Source organism: Neodiprion lecontei, chromosome 1 (genome assembly GCF_021901455.1).
Source record: "Neodiprion lecontei isolate iyNeoLeco1 chromosome 1, iyNeoLeco1.1, whole genome shotgun sequence".
In the NCBI taxonomy this organism is placed as follows: domain Eukaryota; kingdom Metazoa; phylum Arthropoda; class Insecta; order Hymenoptera; family Diprionidae; genus Neodiprion; species Neodiprion lecontei.
Genome location: NC_060260.1, coordinates 32,264,012 through 32,285,802, shown reverse-complemented (window position 1 = coordinate 32,285,802; position 21,791 = coordinate 32,264,012). Strand labels below are relative to the sequence as shown.

Genomic DNA, 21,791 nt, shown 5'->3' with positions numbered 1-21,791 from the left:
TGTTAGTTGGAGAAGTAAAAATTTTGGGGTGCGTTTCGCGTGTGAGGGTGTAAATATATTAATAGATACGTGTATAATATACCCATAGCTATAGCTAGGTATATGTATAATGTACATGTATAATGTATATGCTTAGCGATGGACGACGAGAGAGCTGCGGGAGATAAGGATAGGTGAAGTGATATTGGCATATGCCGTTATGTAACTGGTATTAAAGTCTTTATTATTATCTGAATGTTTGAGCGAATGACTTATGTTTCTTTTGGCATTTGCGTCTGGCAAACGGGTTAAGTACCTTTATGGTATACATACACCCGAGCCGTATGGCGCATTCATTCCGTATCGGAACTCCTTGCTATCAACACGTAAATATGTTTATAACTGTTCGTGATTATAGTTTTCTCTTTTATAGGTAAAGTTTTATAAACGTTAGTTTTAAATGCGGCCCTCTGGGTTGTTTTCCTGTTTTTTTTTTTGTTCCTTTGCTGAAGGGGAGGGAGGGGGCGTGCTCGTTATATATGTATTACAATTATAAATTCTTATATTCAACGTCAATAAGGAGGAAACAAAATGACAAAAAAGACGACAAAAAAGCATTCATTATTCAATTACACTCGCGCATACTTCGAACGTCCCACAAAGCATTTGCACCTCTACTTTCTCTCTCTCTCTCTCTCTCTCTGTCGCTTTCTCGCTCTTTCTCTCTTTTTCTCTCCCTCTCTCTCTCCCTTTCATGTTCCCATATACAACATCAACATTACACGCATTCACGCATACGTCGTGAGATATTCGCTCAATGCATGCCACGTTTCAACTACTCACGCATTCTTACACCGCACACGCACGCAAGGCTCTATACAATATCGTATTTATGTTTATACGCCTTCGTAATAACAGCAATAATAATCGTAATGATAATAATAATAATAATAATAATAATAATAATAATAATAATAATAATAATAATAATAATAATAATAATAATAACAACAACGTTAACAGTAATGGCAATGATAATAATAATAATAATAATAATAATCATTGTGAGAATAATCTCGGATGATGTTGAGGATAATGATAATAATAATGACGAATAATGCATTTTTAAATAAAAATCGATGCATAAGTAAAATAATAACGTCAAGAACACGACAAGAGAACGAAGTAAAAGTGAAAAGAAAGAAAGGTAAATATTATAGTCGCATTTGACGATCGTTGATGAAGTTTTGTGCTGGGTAAATTCGTCGCTGCTGGGACAAAGATATTTTGTTACATCGGGTCGGCTCGCCGCGGAGGAACAAGCCGAGCCAGGCTAGACTAGTTGTCTCGTCAACCTATCTTTATCCACCGGTCAATCGAGTATTCGAGCGCTGCTATCCACCTGCAAGACAAAACACGTAGAAATCACTTCTGGACGCTGGAGTTAGAATTTGCACAGGTATACGTTCGAGTTGCCCACCTTTCCAACGAGATTGGCAAAATGAATATCGCACCTCTTTAAACGTTACCAATGAGTTGTATATTTCTCGGATGACAGTCGGTGCTAAAGATTCTTAATTTTCGTGCAATCTCTGTCGAGAATTATTCAACTTCGTGGCTTCGGGTTAACAAATTAATACAACCGTTATAAGCATGATAGGCACACAATACGCAGGTGCGGTTAAAATTTTTCCGAACTGCAGGCGCGGTCCTTTTGAGCGAGATGAGAATTCAGAGGATTTACTTGCCGAAGGTCTGATTGTTAGTCATGGCCGATTGCAGGGGCTTGGCAATTACAGTCGAGAATGAATTGAATCGGCGATTTGGGAAATAAGGTCTTCACTCATTAGTCACCGAAACCCTTTCGTTTGTTATAGAGTCCGACTCGTGCCGAGGCTATAGACTTATATGTGTACTCGGGCGACCGGAATCTAGGAACGTGATGCGACTGCTTACGGGCAGTGATATCCTTTCAATGCACCTCTAATCAACGGACCCGAATACACCGATACACTTGGTTGAATTTCCAGTGATTTCGGTATTCTCAAACATGAACGGGATGTCGCGTTGAGAGGATCGATTATGGTCTCTAATGGTATGAAAAAGGAAAAGAACACCGGAAACAAATAACTTGAAGCGGTTTCTTGTCCTTATCATCTCGGAGCTCACCTCTTTTTGTCCATTTCGGATTCGGTCGCGAAAATGTGACTCTTTTGGGTAGAATCTGGCGGCTGTAGTTCGAAGGCGTGTTTCCTGCCCTCCGCGGAACCGGATGCACCCCAGTGAACGGAAAAGCCGCGAACACAGGCGATGCCGAAGGCGCGTTCGGCGTTGGCGTCGTCGTAGAAGTAGAGGACGGCGTCCTTGAGGACGCAGTATCTGCGGGACCAGCTCGAGCCGAATTCCCTGGTATGAGCGCCCTGCTGCTTACTGAGGTAGCCGAAACAGTCCGGCCTCTGAATCGTGCAGGGAGGCATCTGCTGTAGCCTCAACGATGCGTTCAACCAGGTGTCGCCCTGCCGGATAGACGTCAAACAAAACTTCATTTGACAGCGGTTCGATCCGCCGGCCTCACTCTTGCATCGTATACGGCGAGCGTGTTCTCCGCACGGTCGAGTGACCGCCGCTTCGCCACCGCTGAACGATTAATCTCACCGTAAGATCTACGCGACGCGTCTCGGCGATCAAGACGTTTCCTTACTTTCCTACTTGCACATCGGTGCGTTACAAGTTTTAATCGACTCGATCCGTCACGACGTCGCGTACCGTAGTAGCTTCGATTAAAAGTGTTTTAGTCTTACGCTACCTATTTCATTTTCATTAATCTAACGTGACGTTGAAAAAATTCTGTATCAACTTTTTCTTATATATATATATGTACATATAAAATTTAGAAAATTATTACCTTTCGGTTGACTTTAAATGGTTATACCTACACACCTCTGGGGAGACACGCGGGAGTAATATGATATTCAATCGAACGGGGATAGCGTTCAAAAGTCAAAGATCCTCGATCGTTTAGAAGTGTATGGACTGGATTAGCCCGAGTGAGATAAAAACGATGAAAACCCTTGAAAAAATGTTAAATCCTGGCTGATAAACAGAAGTAATAGACAAGCCAGTACGCCTCTTCGATCCGGGGCCATAATCCTGAACTGAGCCAGAGGGCCACACACTAAAAATCCGAGACCCCGGGTAGTCAGATTAGGTTAAAGTCGTCTGGACGGAGTAAAACCTATCTACGAAAGATTGATGCAAGGATATAATCTTGGAATATACGTCGAAGTGGAACCTCGTTATAAATTTGTCCTGGCCACCAGGTTTCGTATCACCTAATAGAAGTAGTAAAATCTATTCCCTAGAGGTAAATCCTTCTTCTCGATCCGCTACGCGGGATATAAATGTCAGCGAACTACCCGCGTTCCGAAAAAGATATTGAAGAATAAAATTCGTCGTTCATAGTCGGTTTAAAAGCCTCTAATGAATCTTTTAAATTTTGTTTGCTATAACTTGATATCGAACCAGCATCCTCGAGTGGTCGAATGGCGTAAGAATCTGTGCGCGGGTGAAACCGTCGATAAGGTCCAGGGTAACCTGATATAAGGATCCGTATCGAGATTAGAATCACCAATTAAAGCAGAGTCCGCTCGGCCGGTCCGTCGTTCGCCCTGGAACCGTTCCTCAGAGGTACTTACCTGGTTGTTCTTTTCGACAGCTTCTTTTATGACCGTCGCCCAACGGCTGGCCGCTTCCTCGGCGTCGGCTCCTAAGTGCAACGTTGGCGCTCCGGGTTTCGTTATGACGAAGCTGTGGGGTCTGACGTCGGGGGTTGGCGTTACCGCGTACTTTAGGAGCATCACTGCTCCTACCGGCTGTGAATCCTGCGGGAAACAAGGAGCGTGTAAGGGTAATGAGTTTCATACCGTGCCGGGATATCGGTAGGTATAATCGGTAAAGCTGGTTACTGGTGAGCGCCAATTTCGTCAGAGAGACGTCATTCCTCACGTTTAGTTAAAAGCCACCAGCTCAAAGTTTGTCTCTATGTTTAGATATAGAATTCTTTTGATCGTGGACTTTTGCCAGTTCAGTTTATTTCAAGGCCACACATTGACAGTGGACGGCCACCAAAACTACCGAAATGTTTTACGTTTGCGCTAGGCTCGTTAGCGCAGAAAAATACTCGATCATTTAAACAACCTCGCGTTTTTTTTTTCCTTTTTTATTCTCTTTTGTTGATTACGTTGGCTCACTCCAGTCACAAATGAAACTAAAAATATGTTCTGTGAATTAGAAGAACCTTTATCCTTGCACGTATAGTCCGTTACGTTACGAATAACCGTTCTTTCATCGCCGCCTGTGGTATAACGAAAGGCAACGTGTAATCTTTGCGTACAGTCTTGATCAAGATATTGGCTAGTGCTGGTGGTATATCTGTGCAGCTGATAAGTCAACGATCGTTCAAATACCGTGAATTGAATCGATAACGAATAATCGGAAAATTTCTCTCTATACCCTTATTTATTTTCTTTTCGCCCGTGTACGCTGTCGTAGGTATTTTCGTCACGCACAAAACGTAAGCGGGCAACTCATCTGACATTCGGTTTCTCATTTTGTTGGGTCGTAAGAAAGGTTTATGATTATAGTCACTTTACACCCCAGTGGGTTAATAAATATTTATATCCTGCAGCACGGGCAGGAGGAGGAGTAGGACCGCGGCGAAACCTCGGCAACTATACGAATGTGAACGGTCTGTTTTTAACTCCGCGGTGCTCTCATGAATTTTTCACCAACGCCTTCGCCGCGGACCCGACAAATCGAGTGTGAAACAACTCGCAATTCTCAGGGACATCCCCTGCTGGTGCAGCAGGCTCTCCGCTCACCGCATCAGTCTTGTAGCAATAAAGGCAGTTGTCGCGGCGTAACGCGAACCATCTCCTGACCCATTTGTCCGACGTCGAAGACGTCGAAGTCGTCGACCTCCTCCACAGGTACCCGGAGCAGAGAGGCGCCTCGGCTGGCCCGTCCTTCGAGCCGCTCCTCGGGACCTGGGGCGCCAGGATGTTGCAGGTTCGCACGACCTCGAGCTCCAGGATGTCGGTTCCCGAATGCGCGAGCCTTACGACTTCCGAGTGAACCGCGTCCATGACGCTTCTTCCGTTTACGGATATGATGATGTCGCCCACCTCGAGGCCGGAGCTCTCAGCCGGCATATCCGGCTCAATTACCGATACCACGACGGGCTTCGAGCCGTGAATCCGGAACCCGAACTCGCCCCCAGGCTCCCTTTTTACGATCACTCTTTTGTCGCTTTCTGAAAATATCGACACACATATTACATCAGTCATAGCTGGCGGTGTTCGACCGCGGCGAATCAATCCGACCGATTCTTCGAACAGGACCGCGTGAATAAATTTTTGTTACACAAAAGTAAAGCCTCCCCCGCCCCCTCCCCCGTCCTCTTTCGTACACCCTGTACAACGCAGCTGCTTCCGGGGCGCATTCGCACGCCACGGCTCCTGACTGATTGATTTTCCCTCTTGTTTTCTTAACGCGGTTAACGGGGTGAACGGCTCTAACACAAAACGAGGAAACCTTCCAGCAGCTCTGACCCAAATTCAACGAGTCGATCTTATCAAGCGAATTACTTGGCCGGGCAGTCTGCCCATTCATAAGTCACGTTCACCTCTCAGATTGATCTTTAGCCTCCGGTATTCCCTCGGAAGCTTGACGCTCTTCCGGAGGACCGGCTCTCACGCGATTCGATGATGAGGGGTGACACGCGACTCCGCGCCGTATTTCGGACCCTGTTTCGCCGTTTACGCGACTTTTCTCGAGCCCCGCGTAGCAGGAATTCGATCGGCGAGCCGTAAACCGTACCTACTTATGCAATCCCTCGGACGCGTACCTTACGCGCCGCCCGTATAATGCCGACGTCAGAAAAAGTTATTTAACAAAATCGTAATGGATGGTAGCGCTTTTGAAACGGCGGGCCGTTTGTTATGTCACATCGTGTATACACGTAAGGTGTACACAGAGACCCCGAGCAAATAGCAAAGCTGTTACGTCACCGTCGCCTGCCAAGCCGGCAAGTGGTGGTCATCATTTACCCCCGCATCGTCTTCGCCGCTGCAGCGCGGTTACTTTGTCAGCTTATTCTTACAAATACCGGTCATTCATCTTCCATTCTGTGAAGCTTGACGATGGAACCATCCGGTAAATTCCAAAAGAATATTACACCTTAAGAACGACGCAATTTAAAGTCTACATCTTTTCCAGGTCCGTTTGAATTTCAAAAAGAATCAATCATGTATAACCCGAGAGAAATATTCTTTCAAATAGTGCTAATGTACTATAGTCTTTCAGTCAAATGAATCACCTAGAAAATCATTACTGTAATAATTATTTCCTTTCTTTAGTTTTCTCAGTCGAGATGGCTCGGTGTCGATCGATTTATCTGAGACGAGTATCAGCCAATCCTGATCGAAACGTAATGCGGTGAGTAAAAGTTATCCGCCTTCATCCGACCAAACGTCGAAGCTTATACACCGTTATTCGCGACAGCAACACCGGAATATCCATTCGGGAAGGTAAGTTTTTCGATCAGAAGGCTGAGACGTAAAAAGTAATACCGTCTTTCATGAGCGGGAAAACATGAGCTTTTCAGAGAGTCGCTTATGACATATCTCTGGCTGTAGGTATACACGTACTTATGTTGTACTATCGCTGAACGCGACACTATATTATAATGTGCAGACGAAGAGGAAAAACGATTTCAGACTTATTTTTATTCACACGTCCGAGGCGTATTCCTCACGATTCGAGCACAAGGACACGCGTGTCGATCACGTCATTTTGAGACGATGGCGACTTTTTTGCCGGCGATCGCGTCGCGTCCGTAGATAACAATTTACCGAGGTGTTTTTATAAGAATTTACGATAACGGTGGAAGCCGTTCCTCTCTTTCTCCGTCTCTTTTCACTGATTCCATATTTTCAGAACAATATTCACGGTCGCGAGTTTCGCTGACAGTTCAGAAATGTTACGAATTATTAAAATAGAATTTATCTTCGATTAATGATTTTTTTCAACGTCCCGCTCGTTGCAGGAATTTTTTGCGGAATAAATCCACGGTTCCAAATCGTGAAAAATAGATATTTTCTTTTCACGCAGTGTTACGATAGTAAAAAAAAAATGTTCGCAGTCGTACTACGGTTGTGTGGAGCGCTCGTTAAATTATTTTTAGATATATACACATATCCACGGAGTTTTACGCTGGAACGTATATAAAACGTGTTCTGGTCTAAAATTGATAAGACCTTCTGCCTGCCGCGATGGTTTTTCGCCTCGTGGAATTTCTTATTTATTTCATCCCGTGCTATAATTTGACGCAAAAAATCAGGTCATCTTCGCGATAAAATTATACCGTGGATTGTATTTGACGGCTTCAGTTGCGTGTATCATATCCGTCTCAACATAAAGCATCCAGGAAAAATAAAAACACGATCATTCTCGTGACGAGATATTCAATATACAGAATTTTACAGCCATTGTAATGTACACATCAGAGGATTTTTGAAACTTTTCACGTGCACTGGAGATTAGCTGGAAACAGCAAAATGGAAAATACCATCGAGGGTGGGTAATAATAAAATTTTCTGTTCACACAAATTAACGAACGGGAAATCTTCAAGCAATTGAGAACTAGGAAAATTCAGCTATCGAACAGTACACGGCGATGTAGACACATACGTGAAAGTAAGCAAATAAAATAATGTTATTAGAAAGCCAGCAATTGTAACAGAACGATAAATATCATTACGCGGACTGAATCGGGCAACGTTGTGCAGTTATCGGACGCCGTTATTTGAGGTTATATACTCGAGTCGGATTATGCAGCCAGAGGGATAATTTGTTAGTAATAATGGCGCTTTGTGCAGCGTAACGAAATATGCAAATATACCGGGTGGCGGGACGCCGAGCGTGGTCAATGCTTGGCCTTCCTTGCACCAGACCCTGAGCATACATTTCAAAAGATCTTCAAGGGCGCGCCTCAAGGAGACGTCTTCTTCTCCGATCTCGGGCGGGCACCCGGAACCCGCGGCGTCGCACACCATTTTTTGTTGTACGGGAACCGCTTTGTTCCGTCGCGAAGACACCTCCACTTGTACTTGCAATCACGCACCACTTTTTGGAGGGATCAACGACGGGAGAAGGTAGAAAGAAGAAATGCCGAATCGGTTCGAAGTGACGGAAGGAACGGCGATATCGTTGAAAATACGCGCGGCGAGTTGAAGCGGTCTTTGTCCGATGGAGATTTTAGGTAGTACCCTGGTGGAATGCGACTTGACGCCCTGACCCACTGACTGTAGCCAAAAGTTCTTCTTCTCGGATCTCCCCTACTCTCTCTTTACTCCATCTCTCTTTCTCTCGGTCTCTCCTTTTCTCTCCACTGCCGCAAGCTCATCTCGTGAAGATTTCGCTCAGCGGCAGCGCCGCGACGCCGGGGTTTATATTTAGCCACCGCAGTATTACGCGACGCTTATTTAAAGAATTGTGAAGAACCGGATGACAATCCCATCTGCACGTCATTCCGATCGTAGCCGCACAAGTCCAGCTTGATCAGTCGCCAATTGACACTAATTGTCATCGATCGGAACACACCTCGCAGGCTTCAGCGTCCCGACCATACGAGACTCGGCTGTTGCATGCGCTGCACCGACTATTCCAACCCCCCGATAAATTTCTTAAACGAAGTATTTTTCGAACCGATTATTGGTACCGCGCGTCTCGAGCCAAGACAAATAACCGGACGGCTGTCTATTTTGATCCTGTCTTAAACTGCATCGGTTAACAAATTTCCTGCCGCAGTTTATCGGCCTGCCGGAGCTGTAAACAACCCATTTGAATTTAGAAACACGGGGGACGATTTAATGCGGACGTCACCGTTGTTCTAGCCACAGCAAAGCAATACCCTGGTCAAGATGCAACGACGTACCCACGTCAGGGAAATGGTCGTGCATTAAGTTGAGTCTGGCGGGAGAAGACGTGGCGCAGTGACCATCTGGTCCGTTCCCTGGAGAGAATGCGGCATCGCGTCGCGTCGGGAGGAACGGCGTAGGACGCTGCAAGCTGCAGTGCGGAGTGCCAAGTAAAAATGGAGCATCAGCGTATGGAGTGTGCGCGTCGCAACAAAGGAGACGGGGGAGAAAAGAAAGAAGAAAATTACGGACAAACGAACGAAACCGAAGGAAAGCGACGGGGAGTGGGAAGGGAAAATGGGAGATAAAAAGAAGCCGAATGGAACGCCGGAATGTCACGTTCTTGGACCATGAGCTATACATAGATGTGCCATCGACACTTTGGTCTTTCGGAGCGACGTCTTCGCGCCCAAGTTTTTGTTATGGCAGTTGGCGCGAACGGTCCGGGGCTTGAGGCGTTACGCAACTCCGACGCCTACGATCGTCACTTCAGTCTCGCGAGACGTGCGTCGAGGCGATTACCTCCGAGTGTCGTGGTCAGGACACGCGTGCCGCGGAGCGGGATCCCCAGGCGCCAGCAGATCCATCCAAGCACTAGCCACGTGCAAAAATAGCCGTTCCTAATCTGCAGCGAACGCGACAAAGAACCGAAAGAAAGCTGCGTTCTTCGTGTTCAAAAGAGTTTATTTCCCTCGAAACGTCTATTCGTGTATTATAATGAGAAGAAAATAAAACAAGCGTGCCAAGCGGAGGAGCAGATGGAGGAGACTCACTCAAGCTCTTCATGTGGATCCTTTTTTGCATCTCTCCGCTGATCTTGGCGTGAATCATCCTTCGTCTCGCCGCGTGGTACTTTCGAGCAAAACACTTCTCGCTCTCGGTTGAACCCTGCGAATCTCGACGCTCCCTTCCCGCTCCGTCGGTGCCTGCGTCGTCTTCGTCGCCGCGGCTTTCCGGCTTTCGCCAAACGTGACTGCCGCGAAAATCTTCTATGCATATCCAGTCACCGGTTGCGTACGCCTCGAGTTGTCTGGCATCATTTTCTCGACCTGAAATTCAAGAAGATTTCGTTCATTTCCAAGATCGAAAGAACGCCGAGCTGTATAACGGAGACGATACTGATGCGCGGAACAAGAAGCTTACCAGTGAGAACCTCCATGCTGGCGTCGGTACTGCGAGCCTGAAGTCTCCTTCGACTGCATTCTTCCCGGGGGCTGTTGGACCTCGCGTTTCTCTCCTCGGATTTTGCCCGGACCTCGGAACGACTCCCGTTGCTCCAGAGATGTCTACGTTCGCTTCTATCCTCGGAGCGGAATCGTTTGTCGAATTTTTTATACAATCGATGTCCGGAGTGCTTGGTAGTCGCTTTGTGGCCCTCGGGGGAATCGGCAAACCCGGCTGGCGGTTGGACGATTTCCTCCTGGACCTTAAACGAGGAATAAAAATGGTTCTAAAGAATAAATTCGGGTGGCGAATTGGACAGAACCAAATCCCGTATCGTGTATTCGAGCCCTAATAATTTTCTCACGTATCTCTTCACCAAATCTCCAAATCCCAGACGCAGTAGTGCATTAAATATACAGCTGTATACGGTTTCTTCCTTACACTTGGAAACGGCGTTCGATAAATTATTTCTCGGCATGGTAAAACCACAGACCGAATAAATTAACCTGTGAATCCTGCAAGAGAGCTAATACCTCGGATACGGAGACCGGCTACTTTTCCCGAAACTCCTCTGTACGTTTCTTTGAATAATGCAATAGCTAGTGGTATACCTTTTTATTAAAACTCTATACAGCACAACCTCTGCCGACTCGGGCCGACTAATTGGCGCTTTCAGTTTATTATTCTAATTGTCGCTGTGTTATACTACTCTGCATATGCTTTTGCCCCGCACAGTCGGAATGAGATACGAGGTAAATACATACTCTTGAAAAAAGTACTCCTTTATTCGCAGCTTTTCTCCGTTCTAGCCATGCTTTCAAATGTAATTCGCTTCTTCCGCCGCTTTTGCACGCGCTGCTCTTATAGTGTTCTCATATCCCCATATACTAGTGATCACTGTAGGCGTACACATACAAAAACACGAAGTATACGTAACGAAAGACGATACGGGGAATATAAAAGCTAGTTCGTGTATACAGAGATGAAGAAGCTTTCATCTGGCGCGAAAAGCCGGAAGTCGATAATGGAGCTGTCGACGTATAACTTGCTCTGCTATGTATGTCTCCGTTAAAAGTTTATTTATTTCGAATATTCAGCTCAAGAGAATCGCAGACCACAAAAGTTCACGCTAAGCCGAGATAGTTTTTATAGGGATACGCAATACCTACGTGGCGATATTTAATTTTTGCAGAATTACCTCACGACCACAATGGTGACAATGCGGTGCGTCCAGAGGTTCTAAACTAGCAGTAACACAGGACGAGTGGTCCGCACCTTCGCTGTAAAAGACGCTGTCACTTCCGGGACTAACTGACCTCAGGGACTCGGCTGACAGTGCCTTTAGTCGCGCTTCTGGACTCGGCGACTTCACGATTATCGTCGCGTGTCCGTTGTGCCCAGGACTTCGTTGATAGTGTCCACCAGGACTCAGTCGGCTCGAACAAATCTCCTCCACGGGCCTGGATCTTCTTCTGGGAAGACTTCCTGTCAACGCGGCGTTTTTGTCCTGAATTGAAATTGAAAATCAATTGCATGAAGGTGAGTGTTCTCGTGAAAATGATTTACCTCGTTGCTCTTTCGTCGCGACGAAATATAGCCTCCCGTTTTTCTTCTCGGACTCTCCCGCATTCTCCTGTGTCTTCCTCCTTCGATACTTTCCCTATGATGATGGTGATGATGATGATGAAGGTGGTGACGATGGCTACAGCTCGAATCATCCGACGTAGGGACGTGGGTTCCGTCTTCGAGTGGTTCTCGCCAGTCGTCTTTCTGTGGGCTTCTGATGATCTGCTGCTGCTGAGCCGAATCCCTCCTCTTATTGTTCCGATGAGGACTTCGCGTGTTCAGCGGTTTGCCTCTCAGTCTGTGCCTGTGACTTGGAGTCGGACTCACGTCCCGATTCTCCAAATATCCGTCGACGCGTCCATTTTCCACCTCAGTGCCTGGCTGAAAGTCCAAGGTGAACGTTTTTCGGCGTCTACGTCTCTCCTCTTCCGACCACAGGTGATTATCTGGTGGTGACTCTGCGTAACCGCCAGAACTGGATCGGTGCTCTTCCTGTACAGATAAAACCATCGTGAAAAAAGTTGGCTAGGTGTGACGACTATAAAAAAGTCAGAAAAAGTGATTTTCGATCATCACGTAGTGCTTCTCTTACATCGTGGTCTGGTTCAGTTTCAGAGGCAGCACCACTGAGAGGTGCAGTTGGGTAAGAATCTTGAAGAGGTTCCGGCATCGCGTCCTCGAGATCGTAGCTACCGGAGCTACTGCTCGACGTCGATCTAGCCGGAGATGGGGGCGGTTCGATTCCGGGAGAAGCTTCGGATTCTTCGATGATAGCCGGTGGACTGCAAGGCTCTTCGACGACGGCCTGAAACAGATATAATGATTCTCACCCGATATACTTTTATCGGAGAAAGCTTATCGAAGCGAAAAAAAGTTTTGTATATTTTTAGCACGCTCGCGGAAAGCGGAGGGTGAGAATTTTATTGGAAAAAAGTTTAGGATCGAGACAAAGTATTGATGAAGAGCCCGCCTTCTGTGTTCGTAAATAAGATTCAAGACTTTACGAGCGAAGTATCTTGCCCCTTCGCTATCTCCTATACACCCGGAATAGAAACTCCTATAAAATGTCCATAAAAGTAGAGGGCCCGCCCGATCGAACCACGCCGACACCTGATCGAATAGCTTATCAGGGTTTCTCTTACCTCACTTCGCGCTAGACTGTAAATGGAACTAGCGCTCTCGAAGGAACTCCCATCGGCCGCAGTGGCCGTAGCTGAGGCTGGTGCTGACGGTGCCGCACCGGAGTGAAGCTGAGGGTGTCGAGACCGGGAACTTGTGGTCCCAGAGTTTCCCGTCGTCGTACCTGTCCCCGTAGAAGTGTTTGCCGTCACATAATCTTCAGTCGTTGACGTCTCCGAGACGTCTGTATTCGTTCGACCCGAGTCCGTCCTGACCAGACTCAGTCCGAATTCACTGGATGACTGGGACTGCGGTTGAGACAAGGGTGGTGGTATCGGACTTCGTCTTCGAAGACCGCTTCGTGGTCTGCCGTTCCGTGTGGACGACGGGAAATTATCGATGCTAACGAACAAAAATAACCTCGTAAGTCTCGTCACCCTTTGGCTCTTACATCTTGTTGCATTGCAGGCTGATGTCACACACCTTGGGACGGGGCTAACTGGGGTGGCTGGTTCTAAACGAATCCTGGGACTTGGTGGGCCCACTTCCATTTCATCTTCGGCGTCCAGCGCCTCGGTGTCCATGGAAGATCGTTGTTGGTGTTGGAGGATCAAAAGGTGTCTTCTTCTGGAGGAAGGCGTAAGAAGGGCCAATGAGTCAGCCTGCAACACTGTAGCCTGAGATTCGTTCCATATACCGTCACTGTGGTCTCTGGTTACATCGTTCGCCAAAGAGTCACTCGACGCAAATGGCGAACCCATTACGCCGACTGGTAGTTTCGCATGAAGGAGGTGTCGGTTCGATGACACGCTACCGGGACTTTGCACCGCCCTCTGAGGTCCTGAAATATTGCGATAAAGCAGTTACAGTTGATTACTCGGATGATTGCACAGAAATTTCTGGGCGTTGATGGAGTATACCGAAGCAAATTGGACCCGAACAACGACTCAAAAACTGTCAGTTACGGTGTTTAGAATGTGCAAAAAGCAATCCGATCAGTTGGTTTATTTCGCAACCATAGAAACGCGTATTTTGAGAGTAATACAAAAATTATGATTTGTTTGGACCCAGATCGAAGATGACTCGGCATCAAGTTTATTTACGACCTGACATTAATCTCCAGCTGTGCTTGAAATGCTATTCATCATCATGCACGGGGAGAGGAGCGGAGTTTATTTACAATTAGTCTAATAATAAATTTTCTCGGATATTAAAGCCTGGCTGGAGCGCTTATTGCTCCACCTAAGAAGCTTATATAATATGGAGACATCACCGTGTCCCCCAAGTCTGGCCTGTCCTCAAAGACAAGCTGCGTCTAATCACAGTCGGATTTTCAAAGTATGAAAACGCAAGTATATTTACAGACCTGATACCAAAGTGGGTGTCGTAGGTGAAGTGGGAAGTGATCTGGGTAGTATGGGCTCACCCGTGACCGTTGGCCCTGTACCTAGATTTTGAACTCCATCCTCAAGAGACACGCTCCTCTTTCGGAAGAGCCCTCGTTTGATTAAATTCTCGTGAAATTCCTGAAACAAAAGCGTTTAACACACTGCGCAACGCTTCGCCGACTTTCTGAGCAACACAAGTACCTCATCGTGATTTTCTTCTCCAGGTGGTGTAGCCCTCAAAAGTGCAAGGTCGTCGGGGGTTGATGAAAACAGGATGGGAGTTCGAGTTGACTTGCTCCAAGGATCGTGATGATTTCTTCTACACGTGTGGGGGTAGCTTGGCTCGCTCGTCTCCCCTATCAGCTCTCGCCGTTCAACCTGGATCTCACCGTCGGAAAGGGTCTTTTGCAGCGGCACTATCCTCCTGCATGGCCGCGGCGTTTGACTGAGGCTGCTCCGGGTGCGAGGGGAAATCGGGGCCGGTTTAAAGTCGATCAAAATTTCCTCGTTGTCGGAGTCAACGAGTCTCTGATCAGCCTAAAGTCCAGAAATCGGAAGATGTTTAGTCTTAGGGTTGGTGGGTCAAAATGAAAACTATCATTCGGTTCCTCACCTGTTCCATCGCGTTGTCCGATTCTCCGTTCACCCGGTCGTCTGTCAAGGGGCGAGGGATCGGCGTCAGAGAAGTCGGTGGAGTGTTGACCAAAAACGGTGACCTCGGAGGTTCCTCCGACTGCGTCCTTTGGAGAGGTTCATGCTCGACATCTGTGTTGCCATTGATGGGAGTACCGCCGGGTGAAGTTGCTCCCAAGGGCGTTCCTAACTGACCGGCCTCCGAGTAGCTCTTTGTCAGTTTACGTCCATTCAGAATTCCGTTCGTCTGAGCACCCTGAGAGACCATCTTCACCCGATGAATCGTCCTTGGGCTAAGTGTTATGGGAGCCACTCGCCCTCGTAGACTTTGAGGAACTTCAGTCTGTGTGGCCTGAGTCTTCATTACTCCACGTTTCGGTGGTTTTTCTTTCAAGGGGCAACAAAAACGGTTAGATTAAGATCACCCCCCGAGCAACACTAACGCCCACCAAACAATGCAGAGTCGCAAAAAAAGTGACTTCTTACGCGGTTCGTGAAAGAACAGGCAAAAAAACGATGAAATTGTGCCACTTTTTTTTTGTACTGTTTCTTGTTCCGCTTTTATCGAACTACCAACCAAAGCCATTGGTCCTTGACTTACCGAGTACCAGAACACGAGGGTCTCCAGAGTTAGCGTAGGTGTGCGTCAAGGGTAGCACGGCGGAAAGGGATCCTTGCATAGTCGGCTGAGAGTCAATGAGACGTTCGTGAGACCTCGGGGGGCTTCTGGATCGTGGTACCTCGAAAGACGTCAGAGTATGGGACCTCGCGAAGCTGACGTGCTTCGGTCGTGGTGGCTGCTGGGGTGCGGGGCGAGGGTTGATCGAAGTTGGCGCGGTAAGAGTGGGCGGTAAGACGGGTCGAGGACCCTCCAGTCGCGTCGACTCCTCGTCCTCGGGTACCCACGTGTACCTTCAATAATTGATCGCAATTCATCCCCATGGATCCGATCCGATACATGGACCTTCTTAAAATTAGTCCCCGGTCACTTGACCCGCGACATCGGTATGTAGGGCACGACTCGCGGACACCGCGGGAAGTGCAGGACTCTCGACTCGCGTAATTAATAATTAAAACTAATTGTGAGCACACGCGTCCAACAGGTAGCTTCACCCTTCGTGGTGTAGCTCAGCCTTCCCAGTGTGGCATTACAGCATCTTTCGGATGTAGAGATGGAGTTACGACCCGTCCTGACCTCCCGACGCTTCGCCCTCATCCGATACTCCAATCACTCGGAGCAATAAGTCTTGGTTAAGTTTATTGGAAGCTAAGGGAGCACTGGGACGTGGTTGGTGCTAGCGTTAAATTCTAGTTAAGAGTAGACGTAGCTTAGGTATACGGTTAACCCGCGTACGTTGCTTGCCGAGAAAATACCCAGCAACCTCACTCAGCTTTTACCCAATTCCTCTTTAGACTCAGGGAATAAAAGCTCCGTGGAAGTAAACATCTTTGCTTGATTCCAAAGCACATACCCAACAGAAGCGGCTCTTCAATCCCACAGATGCTAATGCTGCCTATAATACACATCGACGTGGCGCCTGCTCGTGTGTAAAGAATCGAGCGTGGGTATAAACCTGCATACGAATGTGATTCGGCGAGACCGCGTTATAACCGGGACATTCTCTTCTCTAGCATCACGGCCAAACTCGCGATGAGGTCCGTTTCCGAAACCGCTACATGACCTCGATCTCACACCAAGACGCAAAGATATCGAGGCCTCACTTTGGACGAAATTTCATATCAAGGTCAACCGTGGACCTTTACCGCCATTCATTGTAAGACAAATTAGAAACGAACACTGGGCAGGGATGTGATCGGCATGCGCGACAGCCAGCGATTTACGTTCGAGTTGCCAAATAGAGCTACAAGTTGGTGTATAAAACTGGCGTTAAAGGGATGCAGGGTGAAAATGCAGAGCACTCGATAAATTTATTGCGGCTGCGAGAATCTGGGCATAAATACGAACGTTGAGTGAGTGCCAACTTTCGCTGTAATTGCAGGCTGTACCCACTCTGCCGATACACGGCGGTGCTTTTTGAGCTGCGCTGCTGTTGCAGTCTGAATGATCTGTAGGTACGATACTGGCTATGATTTATTGCCCGTTCACAGCGCGGCGTGAGGTTCATGCAAATGTGCTATGAGTGGCTGCAGTGTCCGCCGAATTGAGAAATAATTTTCAGCAAAAACTGGAGCATTCCATTGAGGGAGAGCGTAGCCGCATGCCATCAGGAATGATAAATTCGTCCGGTTAGCAAGCGTCGCGTCTCCGTAGTTGGAAACAATTTTTCGATCGATGAATAGAAAGGGGACTCTCGGGAAAATGCGGGTTGTTTACGAAATCGAGACGCGTCGAGTCCGCAGAGTATAATGACCGTTTCAGTCGCCATTTGGTAGCGACTCAACGAACGTTAACTCTTGCGCAGGGGCCTCCTAAACGACCGTATTTCGCGAGGGCGTCGGGAGTCGTTGCAACACCTCGTTTTAACCATGGGACACCGGAGGCCTGCCACAGCGTGACGACGCTAAGGGAGGTTTAAACTCCTCGGGAAACGCTTCGTCGCTTACCTTTTAGGGTCAGGAGTCGTGCAAAAGGAAGTCGGTCGTCGGCGGAAGTAGGAATTGTCCGGGTAGTCCTCCTCGTCCGTATCGTACCTGCCCTGCTGGCCCCTCGCCTGCCCCGGATGGGGCTGATGGTAAAACGTCCTCGGGTACGGCGCGTCGAAGAGGTTCTCCTCGCTCGGAGCCCCCCGGACGCAAGCCGATAGAAGGGACGTCCTCGCCGAGGCGCAAGGCGACGGGCCCCGCGAAGAGAGGCACCCGAATATCCCGCCCCCGGACCTCTCGACGGCGTCCAACTGCCGATTCGTTATGCAGTACTGCTCCTTGATGTCCTCACGTGAATAAAGCGGCGTCGCCCGACGCTCTCCCCAATCCCCGTGCAGCCCTCCGACGCCGTGGAGGTCGGCCTGCGTCGAGACGTCCACCTACAGGCCCACCGTCGCGATTCAAATTACTATTTTTCTTCATTCATTTGTTGACGGGGAGGGTGGATGTTACATTTACGAGGCAAGTGTCTTGACTATTCTCGCAAACGACTTGTTTGGCTGAAATTAATCTTTTAACGACGCCGTCTTATTGCGCCGGCTTGCTGGTCGTTTAAAGCCTAATCGAGGATAAGGCAGATCTCCGAACCTTGGTTTTTATGATTTCAGGCAGCTGAGATAAAAGCTGTGGTGTCAAGGGGTACTGAATGAAATATGTTGCGTGAATAGTCAGCATAGTTTTTCTCGCAGTCTCTCAATCCTAATCTGTCGTTCGTCTCACCCCAAGTAAGATTTTCCTCTTTCCAACCCTTCGTACTTTCTTTGAGTCGACGAATTACACCGCAAATTGAAAGCATTTCCAAATAACGTACTGATTAGCCCACAGTGCAATATTATATTAGAATTAACATTCTTTATAGAAAAGATTTACCATATTTACCAAAAAGAAATAAGAAATTCATGGTATTTCACTGTGCGTGGGTAAATTTGGTCTTCCTGTAAATGATTCGATAGTGTTATCGGAGAATATTTGTATCAGATTTCCAAGAGCTTCGATTTCAAAACAGAATTGGATCTCGTGAAAGTCGCCCTTAGTTACCCGTCCGATCCTTGACAAAATTCACCATTGAAAAAATACACAAATTCCTTCAGCGAAAGTGGAGAAAAAAATAATAGATCGGAGACGAATGTAAAGCTTCAAAGAAATAATGTGGCCAAATGGTTTTCCTTGACAATGTTGCTGAAATTTTTTCAACTACCGTGGTATTAAGTAAGTAGTTAACTCCGTTTGACTAGAAGAAATTGATGTCAATTATTTCCCATTACGACGCGCTTATCTATCTGCAAATTGAAGCTGAAGCTATTTAAGAGGACAAATGTGAACCACGGGTAATAATTGGCGAGAGTTCTATTAATCGAAGCTACATTGGTTCTATTGTCACGCATATCGCGCTCCTCTGCATTCAAGGGGTGATTGTATTTGAACATATGGTAATTAAAGAAGCCTGCAGGCACATAGACTCCACGGGCCGGCGTATAATCGGTTTGAAACTTGCGCATAATACCCATTGCAGAGCGGTGATGCAGCGATCTCACGTAAAGGCATTAAACCTCTAGGGTGAATGGCGCGGTAGGTATCGGACATGCACGCCGCGTCTGCGGATTAAAGTAATCAGTGAATGCCCGCGGCGATTCTGTCAACCGCATGATAGACGGAGATCAGAAGCTGAGTTGCAGGTAAATGGCTGAATCCAGAGACAAAAGCGCCCGTGGGCTTTGTTATTCGAGGTACGTCAAGTAAATCGTGGTTTTCGTGAAATAAGTATATATCTGCGTATACCCGGTGCATTTAATTTTGTGGTGAAAAAACAAAGAAAAAGAAATACACGATATTAATTTTCCTAAGAACCGCAAGCTCCCGCAGACGCGCGATAATTAAATCGGAGAGCAGCTACATCATACATCTTGAATTTAATTATTAAAGTTAGTACGTGTGCGAAGTGCTCAGAGTCAGATTAACCAGGCAGTAACTTAAGGCGTCGGGTCTTATTAAGCTGCACCCCTTTCGCCCCGTGTAGGTAGATATTTTCTCGCCCACTCTTTGAGAGGGTGCGAGGACACGGGGCCTTAAACTTTGGTGGGCAAATCGCCGAGATGGAAAGGCGCGAGACGTAAAGAGAGACGGATCTGCGGGGTCGAGGAGCGCCTCGGGTAATTGACCGTAATTAAAGTAGGGGGTGGCGGAGGGGGCGGCGGTGTGCCTGACCTGGGGATGAAGGGTGCCGGCGGGACTCGGCCTCGGGAGAGTGGAAGACGGCGGCAGGAGCGTCGTCGTCGTCGTCATCGTGGTCGTCGTCGTCGGCGGCGGCAGGGCGGTGGCGTTGCCGGAAACCGCGAGAGCGCGGGGGTTCATGGCGATTTCCTGGTGCCGCGTGACGGGCCCAGGGTGACCCCGCGTCCCTAAGGGCCCAGGCCTCGGGGTCCCCGACATACCGCGTGGCTGCCTCGCCCGTGGGGCGATATCGATCGAGTGTGTGTGTACGTGAAGCCGATGGCTCGAGGATCCTCGCGTCGTCGGCTCGACGCGACGGCCGTCCGTCGACAGGCGATCACTACCTGTCCGAACCCGGTGCTATGCCCGTCATCGTCGGCACTCGCGAGCTGCACTCCTTTCCCGGGACAACGAGACGGACTGCACGCGACACGACGCGAGACAACTGCACCAGGAGGTGAGGCACGACGGGCGGCGTCCTCACCGCAGTGTCTGCCTCTCCGGAGGCACTCCGAAGCGCCACCGTCGAGCCGCGTCGCGGCGCTTGCGTCTCTGGTCCAGTGTCGACGGCCGACGGCCGACGGCGTCGTCATGGAAACCCCTCTTCCCTGCAGCCGTCGTCGCCGCTCCCGATAACTCGGCCCGATTCACGGCCCTTCCGACGACGCCGGCAAAGTAGATTCTTACACCGGGGAGGATTAGAGGGTACGTACGCCGCTCTACCCGCACCGAGCGTGGGTACCTAAGGATGGATATACAGCCTAATCGCCCGTACCCAACAGATATCGCTATTTATCTCCCATAAATGCGGCCCGATGTACCAGCCGCATGTACCTGCTCGTCACTAATATTTCCCAATCTCGCTCCTTTCCCCCTATAGATTGTTATTTATCCGCCCTCTCTCGTGTTTACCGAGTGATCAACGAGATTGCGGACTATCCACCCCGCAGCCGACCTTCTCATTTCGCCGGCATGTACATTATTAATATTCTCCGATGAAAATCAATAAAGTTTCCAAATTATATCTATACGTGAATTGTTGTAAAAATTCATACCAGTTTTTTCTTTTCTTTTTTTTTTTCACCAAAACTTTAGCACCCATTCATATGTCATACCGATCGGAATCGTTTACTACGTTCAAACCGTTCTTATAGATATAAGATAAATTTAAATAAAATTTGCTAAATTTGCTATTATAGCCCCTTCATTCCAATTTAATTTTATACGCGTTTTATATCCTTACTTTAAGGGCTAGGCTGTTAATTCTCCGTTCTCTTTATCGTTATTCAGTTCATAATTTTGATACCAATATTTTCGTTTGAATCGTTAATGCATTTATTATTACAAAACTTAAAATAAACACCAGGTTTTTTTTTGCGGAATTTATGGTTCAGAGAAACTGTGCCGTTCAAGTTGTAATCACCCGCAACACTTCTTCTCGTTAGCACGAAAAAAGTAAGGAAGAGAAACAAACAGAGAAAAACTCGTTGGCTCACCCGCGTCCTAGAAGGATTGTGAGTAAAATTTTCCTTCACAAATGACGTCCTTCGGTCCTAGGTAAGTTCTAGCTTCTTCGAAATCGTAACGGAGCGATGACTCGTGCAAAGGACACGGTATGCCCACGAGGCTTTATAAATAGAAGAGGCAAATGGAAGAAAGATGAAATTCGAGGAAAGAAAAAAAGTTATAACGGTATTAAAATTGTTTACCCGAGTGAATCTAACAAATGCGATATGCCCAGTGTTGACCTATCGTCTAAATATTATTGCTGTACCAAATTTTCCATTCCAATGGATCTATAAAAATTGTATAACGAATTTTTTTTCAAGCTTTACTGCATAGTGAATTATAAAACCACAGCCGACCTACTTTCAGGACGTTTCTTGCATTGGAAATCTTTCTATCTTGGGAAAAAAGTCTTCGGACTATTCCAAAAGTGCTACAACCACCGCCCAGAATAGGGAAACCCTTTTAAAGTCACTCTGCAACCTAGGTAGGTACATTCTGAGCACGGCTTCCGCATAGGCGAGAAACATTTCGTCCATTCTCCGGATTCATTCGTCAACTTTACACGTTTATCTACCCCTGTAGAAGCTCCAACGCCCACCTCGAGTTGACGAACAAGTATTCTGTGCCATTGTTTCTGCAG

At 47.5% G+C, this 21,791-nt stretch overlaps 2 protein-coding genes across 2 annotated transcripts; both read right to left on the bottom strand.

Annotated features, from left to right (window-relative positions):
- Positions 1-388: 388 nt before the first annotated feature.
- Positions 389-8,513, bottom strand: LOC124292635. The gene is made up of 5 exons (XM_046729931.1): positions 7,940-8,513; positions 4,860-5,290; positions 3,675-3,860; positions 2,149-2,495; positions 389-1,381 (listed from the first exon to the last, which is right to left on the bottom strand). Exons 1-5 carry the CDS (start codon positions 8,091-8,093, stop codon positions 1,330-1,332), a joined length of 1,170 nt encoding a protein of 389 aa, XP_046585887.1. The 5' UTR covers positions 8,094-8,513; the 3' UTR covers positions 389-1,329.
- A 3,096-nt stretch (positions 8,514-11,609) lies between these two features.
- Positions 11,610-20,159, bottom strand: LOC107218502. The gene is made up of 10 exons (XM_046746673.1): positions 19,637-20,159; positions 17,393-17,811; positions 15,429-15,739; positions 14,808-15,214; positions 14,396-14,731; positions 14,173-14,332; positions 13,290-13,647; positions 12,830-13,208; positions 12,280-12,492; positions 11,610-12,179 (listed from the first exon to the last, which is right to left on the bottom strand). The coding sequence occupies exons 1-10, from the start codon at positions 19,859-19,861 to the stop codon at positions 11,610-11,612; spliced, it is 3,378 nt and encodes a 1,125-aa protein (XP_046602629.1). The 5' UTR covers positions 19,862-20,159.
- Positions 20,160-21,791: the final 1,632 nt, after the last annotated feature.